Below are 7,656 nucleotides of genomic sequence, written 5' to 3'. Positions count from 1 at the left end.
AGACCCCTCCACTGATTTCAATGGGGCTCTGTGCATGTCTGCCTATTCAGATGCCATTGCAGGACTAGGACTTTGCTTAGATGCATACAACTACCCCGGATCCTCCATTTCCCCCCTGGGCAAAGTTAGAATACTTGTTGAAATCTTGTAAAGTCAACAATACTTATAAATTATGCTACTATACTGTTTTATATAACTGAATATCTTGAATCTGAATATCTAATATCTTTTATATAACTGAATATCCAAGGGGTTGACTTTAGTCAATTTTTTCCTGCCAAGGAGATGAAACTAAGTTTAAAATAAATTTTTCTCATTAAAATTATTAGAATGGAAAGTTACTTTCTCTCTGCAGTGCTGATCTTAAGGTGACAGATCAGGGACGCAGAGACATCTCCTTATCATGACTGATACCTTAAAAATATATTAGTTTCTATCACTAAAACCAGCTGATTCTGAAATCATAGTTTCATGCTTTACTTTTCCTTCGCTAGAAGGCAGTCTCCAGCCAACACGTCTATCGAGTTTACAAATGCAGTAACATGAGCATGTAACTGCCCTGATGGCTTGGCAGGAGCTAGCTGCTAAGGGATTGGCTGCTCAGAGGCTTTTACGTGAAAAGGGTTGGGTGTCGGAGCAGGCAGCAGACTATGTTCTCTGGTAGTCTGCAAAGAGCAGCTAGTGCAGAGGGGAGGAAAGAAAGGGAGGAGATTGTGCAAAGGTTTAATCAAGCCAGAAGCATCTCATTAACCTTCACCGCTTCTTCTCCATGCTGTTCTCTTCTGGCTTAGTTTGCTCTATTTAATGCATTGTACCAGGTAAGCCTTCTGTAAGAGTTAACGTTGCTGATAGGGACTCCTCCTCATACTAAAAAATGCATTTTTAGGAGTTTCTGTGGAGCATAACAAGCCCCTCTTACAAGTGCAGAAGGATTATATGGGTGTTTGCTAGTGTACTAGTGCAGATTAACATAGTACTTAAATTGACTTTTGAGTCTATGAACTACCTAAACTAGTGCATGCATCTGTGTGTGAAATCAGCCATTTTCTCAGAATTTTGCTTTTTGGGAGGGATCTGAGACATTAAGATTTATATCATTACCCTTGTTTTGTATTACTTAAAATGTCAACATGCATCTGTAATGCTAACATTTAATGTCTCCAGAATGGTCTTAACTTCTGACTTTCTGATTTTTGTCAGTTTCCTAGTTCTCATGCCTGTTTGTTAATGCCCTGTAAGTGTGCTCTAAAGTTCAAAGAAGCACAACTAGCACAAGGAGTTTCTCTCAAAATAGCCATAAGTGAAAGTTGTTTTTGAAACTTCAGTGTGTGTTATTTTGGTTCTGTTGAAAAAGCTGAATTTATGTTGCTTTGGCTTCAGTGACTAATAGGGCTCTTTTTATTCCCCCCCTTGCCCCTGCACTTGCCTTAACAGGCAGAATTAAGAGACTCAGAGTCTGCATAAAAGGTTTTTCCCCCACTATATTTTGGTACTGCTCTGCAATACCAGTGAGAGCACTTAGAAGTAGAAACCTTTCTTAAAGTGATAAAGCAAATATTTGTTTCCTGTGACTCAACAGAATTTTATCTTCATTCAAACTACGCCAGTCTTCACAGATGTATTACATTTGAAACCCTAATCCACAAATATATAATATACACACAGTTTGTTTGAACTAGCCATGTCTTTTTATACTGTAATTGTGAATAATCTTTCATCAGTAGAAAGGTGATTTATTTAAAAAAAAAATGAATAGACGCCATGTAGCTTTTATGCAGACCTGTAGTAGACTTACACATGGATTTAGAGATGCTTTTAGGAAAGTATACCTTTATTAAGGGCTACTGTACTAGATTACTACAATGAAATCAGATGGGGTGAAGCATGTTCTTGTTGCATAAATTAAGCAGCCAAAATCATGATATTGGTATGCCTCTAACACCTGCAGCTGGGTGAATTACTCTTGGAGAACAATTTTTATCTAGTAGTTTGACCATTCTTGTCTGAATTATCCACTAACTGACGTTACAAATTATTCATTTTATAAGTGTTCAACAAACACTGTGAACGTATCCATTTTTACTTATTTGGCACTATGTGATGATGAGTTCATGCAGTGTTATCTCTGCTCCCTGATTGAGAGAACTTGCAGGAATCTATGGGTCTTGGCTTGGAGCCTGTATGACTGAAATGAGATGCGTGCACTGTAGTTGTAGCTGTGTCAAGTCCCAGGATATTAGAGACAAAGATGGGTGAGGTAATATCTTTTATTGAACCAATTTCTGTTGGTGAGAGAGAGAAGCTTTCAAACCATGCAGAGCCCTTCTTCAGGTCTGGAAAATCTGTTCCACTTTGCATTATGCTGTGACTCTGGGAGTTCCCTTTTCAAACCTGAAGAAGGGCTCAGTGGGGTTCAAAAGCTTCATTCTCAGCAACAGAAGTTGGTCCAATAGAAGAGATTACATCGCCCACCTTGTCTCTGAAATGAGATGAGCGCTTCCACTAGGAATAGCTAATACCTGTGCTGCCTTATGAAAATCTTCATCCATATTGCCACATGTACATTTGCAAGAAGATGAGACCTTTCCCTAAGATTTGTGTGAATAAAAACCTGTTTGCACAGGTGTTCATGGAAAAGCAAACAGCTGGGTGAGAATGTGGCTGAATCAAAACAATTCAGAATTTACGAATATGGTTGAATAACTTTTCATGCTATTCCTCAGCTTCCGTAATTGAAAGTCATAATCGTAATTTAGGTTGCATTATTTAAGAGTATGCAAAGAGCAAGCCATGAATAATTAAGATGATGAATGAAATCAAGTGTGCACAGCTTTTCAGAAGACTCTCTTCCAGTGTGTATTTGATGGAGCAAACACCTTATAACTTACCATCTTCCTGATCACATTTCAGAATGATACAGATCTTGGACCCAAGGCCTTTGCCCAGCTCCATGATGCCTGTTGATGTGGCCATGAGAATTTGCTTAGCCCATTCGCCACCTCTGAAGAGAATTCTCAGCCCTCTTGATGACTATCAAAGAAGAAACTTTGTTAACAGATTCAAGCCTCTCAGACCATGTCTCAACGTGAAACGTGATTCTGAGTGTCGAAATAATGAATGGAACCACTCCCCAAGCCGAGCCAAGAAGCGAGTTGTGTTTGCGGATTCAAAGGGGCTATCTCTGACTGCAATCCATGTTTTCTCTGAAATCCAGGAGCATCCAGTGTGGGATCTTCAGTTTGACTTGTTAGACCTTCAAGATATAACTGCTGGTTTAAAACTACATGAAGAGAAAAATTTGATTTTGGGTTTCTCTCAGCCTTCAGCTGATTACTTAGATTTCCGGAATCGCTTGCAGAAGAACTTTATCTGTCTTGAGAATTGCACCCTCCAAGAAAGGGCTGTGGCAGGGACTGTGAAAGTGAAAAACATGAGCTATGAGAAGAAGGTTCAGGTTCGAATTACGTTTGATACGTGGAAAACCTACACTGATGTTGACTGTATATATATGAACAATGTGTATGGCGACTCTGACAGTGACACTTTCTCATTTGCCATTGAGCTGCCTCCAGCCATTCCCACTCAAAAGAAGATTGAGTTCTGCATTTCTTACCAAAGTGGTGAGCACATCTTCTGGGACAATAATGAGGGTCAGAACTACAAGATTGTCCATGCAGAATGGAAACCTGATGGCGTCCAAGCACCAGCATCTACTCAAAGAGACTGCACAGTTCATAAGATTCCAAGGAAGACACATGAAACAGAGTATGAGCAGCTTGGCAGTCCGAGGCTGTCAAATGGCTTCTTTCCTGAGTGGCAAAGCTGGGGTAGGATTGAAAACTCAGCCCCATATTGGTGAATGAACTACTAGCCCATGAGCATTCCTGCTTTCAATAACTAAACAGTGTTAGTCTTCAGCCTCTGCTTCATGTACAGTACACCAAAACCTGCTAGAAAGTTTTGCTGACTCTTCTTACAAATCCAAATTTACTAGCACTTTGGGACTTGTTGAGTTAAAGCAATTGACCATCTGAGAACTTCTAAACTTCTCAGCCACATCTTACCCTTGGAGAAAAAGGGGTCCATTTCAAAATGGAAAAACAAGTCCCTCAGTCGGTTACCTACTGTAGAAATAGCATGTCTGTGTTAAGTATACATGACTTTCTTTGCTATTCACTAGCCTTAATCATGGGTTAAGAGACACTTGTGAGGAAGTACAATTGTGTGGTGGAGTTTTGGGAAGCTGTGATAATTGTGTGGGGGGACGTTAAGTGAACAGAGCCACAATTCATTTTGTGCATGGCACAGTATGTAGTAGAGATGGGATATTGCTGCTGAGACAGAGGTTTGTCTTAACCCTCTACATCCTCATGGAAACAAAATGCAAGGTTATGATTCTGTGGTATGAATAAGGAGTATCTTTTTGGGTGGATAACAGAAAAGTGAGAGAAGGGGAAGAGGTAAGATGCCCTGTATATTTTAGGAAAGCGCAAAAACTTTTGGAAGCTGGTCTTCCAAAAATCACATGGGAAATTTTTAAGGGGTAACAATGAATTAATCAATAAAGAAAGTGCAATTAGCTTAAACTGCAGCCTTTTTGTTCTAACTACTTCATATGTGAAAATAAGTGACAGAGTAATGATAGATGGGAGGGGTGAACTCTGTAAATATGCTTATGTATATTTAATCTTGTGGGAGGTGCCTATCTTGTACCATAAGCTCAAAGTTCTGCCTTCACTTATACCCATGCAACCCCACTGACTTCACAGGCAGAATTTGGCTCTATGTACATTTAAGAAGCCATGTGCCTTTTAAAAATCCCTAAGATGCCAAAAATCCTATCTTGGAAAAAATTATTTAGAAGACAGATCATGTAACTTATAAAATGCCCTAATTTATAGGTGAGGAGTTAAATGTGTTGGCTCATCTGCTGATCTGATCTTTCTTATGAATGTTTGTCGTGGCTCTTATGGTATCTTGTTCCCTATTGCAGTCAGTAACACTTCCCCTCAAAAATAGTTTTCCAAAGCAGTAAAGTAAACTTAGGCAACTGAGGTCCTTCATATTGAAGGTGCTGAGATAACTGCACTTTTTGAAAGCTAATCTGTTAAAAAGAGCAGGGTTGCCACTGGTTTTCTCTAGAAAGAATACTTGTCATAGTTAAATATCTTGCACATAAATAGGAGCAGTTTTCTATGCTTCGTCTCAGACCTCAGTCATTTTCTGTGAAGTCAAAATGTTTGGTATTTTTTTTTTTATTTTACGTATTTCAGCAAACCCAGTGTATTTTTGCACTTTGTGCTTCACATCCTGAGCTATCAAAGTGTAAAGATAATCTTTTTCCTGTGAGAATGAAGTGGGAGATACTAAGAATGTATGGGATGTAGCAACTCTAAATATATACAATACACACACCTGTGTTCACTTGTCTGGTATACTGAGCTGATGTTGACATGAAAATGCAAATCATATTACTCACTCAGATACTGAGCATTGGAGCATTTTTGTAATAAAAAGGTAAACGTTTAAGGTGAAATTAGCCTCTTCCATTCCCACCCAAATATTTTTCTACTGTAACTATCACTGTACTGTGTAAACTGGTCCATTTTAAGAATAAAACATATTTTGATATATCAAACTGTTTTCCTGAGGGATTTCAAAAACAAAACCCTCTTTCACGACCCATTGTCCTGCTTTATGTGATTAAGAGGGCAATTGAGAGTGAATGGTAGGAAGACCTGGATCAGCATTATGGTCTGCAAGGGAGCACTGCTAGAGTTGGTCAAAAATTAACATTTATCCCATGGAAAACTTCAATTTTCAACCTGAATTTAAACGAAAAAGTTAATTGTGAATGAAAGGCCTAAAATATTTCAGTAATATTCTTTGGGTCAAAGTGTCAAAACAACATTAGACATTACCAAATTGAAACGTGTGACTGGGATATTTTTGAACCAAATCGGAACATAAGTTTGTCAAACTTTCTGCCTGAGCTGCTGTCATGTAGTGTAGACATACCCTTAGAGACAAAATTAGGTCGATTTTATAGAAGTCAATTTTTAGAAACCGATTTTATACAGTTGATTGCGTACGTCCACATTAAGCGCATTAAGTCAGCAGAGTGCGTCCTCACTACTGTGGCTAGGATGGACTTACAGAGCGGTGCACTGTGGGTAGGTATCCCACAGTTCCCACAGTCTCTGCTGCCCATTGGAATTCTGGGTTAAGCTCTCAATGCCTGATGGGGCAAAAACATTGTCGCAGGTGGTTTTAGGTACATGTTGTCAGGCCCCCCTCCCTCTGTGAAAGCAATGGCAGACAATCGTTTCATGCCTTTTTTTTTTTCTTGGGTTACCCGTGCAGACGCCATACCACAGCAAGCATGGAGCCCGCACAGCTCACCATACATCTCCTGGGTGCTGCTGGCAGATACGGTACTGCATTGCTACGCAGCAGCAGCTCCTTGCCTTTGCAGCAGAGGGTGAAGTAGGACGGATAGCCATCGTATGTCTCCTGGGTACTCCTGGCAGACCTCGGTGAGCACCGAATGGGAGCCAGAGACTCCAGGTCATTCTCTTCTTTAAGTTTCATCTCATGGAGATTTAGTCCTGCCTGGAATATCATGCGTGCAGAAGGCTTCTGCCTCAGGCTGCTCTCCCAGCCGGCAGCACCACACGGTCACACCTACTCCAGCCTACCCCTTGCTCCCATGGCTCATGAAGCCTGGACAGTAGTAAGGAGTGGTTCAACTATAGGTTGAGCAAGTGCAGAATTGTGGTAGAATGTGCCTTTGGAAGTTTAAAAGCTCGCTGGCGCTGTTTGCTGACTAGGTCAGACCTCAGCGCAACCAACATTCCCATTGTTATTGCTGCTTGCTGTGTGCTCCATAATATCTGTGAGAGTAAGGGGGAGACTTTTATGGCAGGGTGGGAGGTTGGGGCAATTTGCCTGGCATCAATTTTGAGTAGCCAGACACCAGGGCGATTAGAAGAGCACAGCAAGGCACGCTGCGCATCAGAGAGGCTTTGAAAACCAGTTTCATGACTGGCCAGGCTACTGTGTGACAGTTGTGTGTGTTTCTCCTTGATGCAAACCCACTCCCTTTGTTGATTTTTAATTCCCTGTGAGTCAACCACCCTCCCCCCTTCAAAATAAAGTAACTATTGTTTTGAAACCATGCATTCTTTCTTTATTAATTTTTAAAAAAAAAAGGTGAGATAACGGTAGCCCAGGTGGGGTGCAGGAGGAGGGAAGGACAAGGCCACATTGCTTATTGCAGCCATGCTAAAAATCAAACTGTTTGAATGACAGCTTTCTGTTGCTTGGGCCATCCTCTGGACTGGAGTGGCTGGGTGCCCAGAGCCTCCCCCTCTGCGTTCTTGGGTGTCTGGGTGAGGAGGTTAATGAACATGGGGAGGAGGATACACAGTTATACAGTGGGTCTGTGCTCTTGTTGGCTTTCCTGCAGCTGCAGCAGACGCTTCATCATGTCTGTTTGCTCCCCCATTAGCCTCAGCATCGCATCCTGCTTCCGCTCTTTACACTCACTTAATTCTTTCCTGGCTTCTGCCACTGAATGCCTCAGGGCACAGCTTAATGCATGATCAGTGCAGAAGGACTGCATGAGCTCAGAAAACATGTCATCATGAGTGCGGG

The 7,656-nt window shown here is 41.1% G+C and overlaps 1 protein-coding gene across 1 annotated transcript; it reads left to right on the top strand.

The window, feature by feature from the left end:
* The first annotated feature begins 683 nt into the window (after positions 1-683).
* On the top strand, positions 684-5,815 carry PPP1R3C (protein phosphatase 1 regulatory subunit 3C). Its single transcript, XM_073354934.1, has 2 exons — positions 684-818; positions 2,911-5,815. Exons 1-2 carry the CDS (start codon positions 805-807, stop codon positions 3,857-3,859), a joined length of 963 nt encoding a protein of 320 aa, XP_073211035.1. The 5' UTR covers positions 684-804; the 3' UTR covers positions 3,860-5,815.
* Positions 5,816-7,656: the final 1,841 nt, after the last annotated feature.

This window comes from Lepidochelys kempii, chromosome 7, assembly GCF_965140285.1.
Source record: "Lepidochelys kempii isolate rLepKem1 chromosome 7, rLepKem1.hap1, whole genome shotgun sequence".
Classification (NCBI taxonomy): Eukaryota; Metazoa; Chordata; order Testudines; family Cheloniidae; genus Lepidochelys; species Lepidochelys kempii.
The sequence above is the reverse complement of the archived record's forward strand: the minus strand, read 5'-3'. Positions and strand labels throughout refer to the sequence as shown.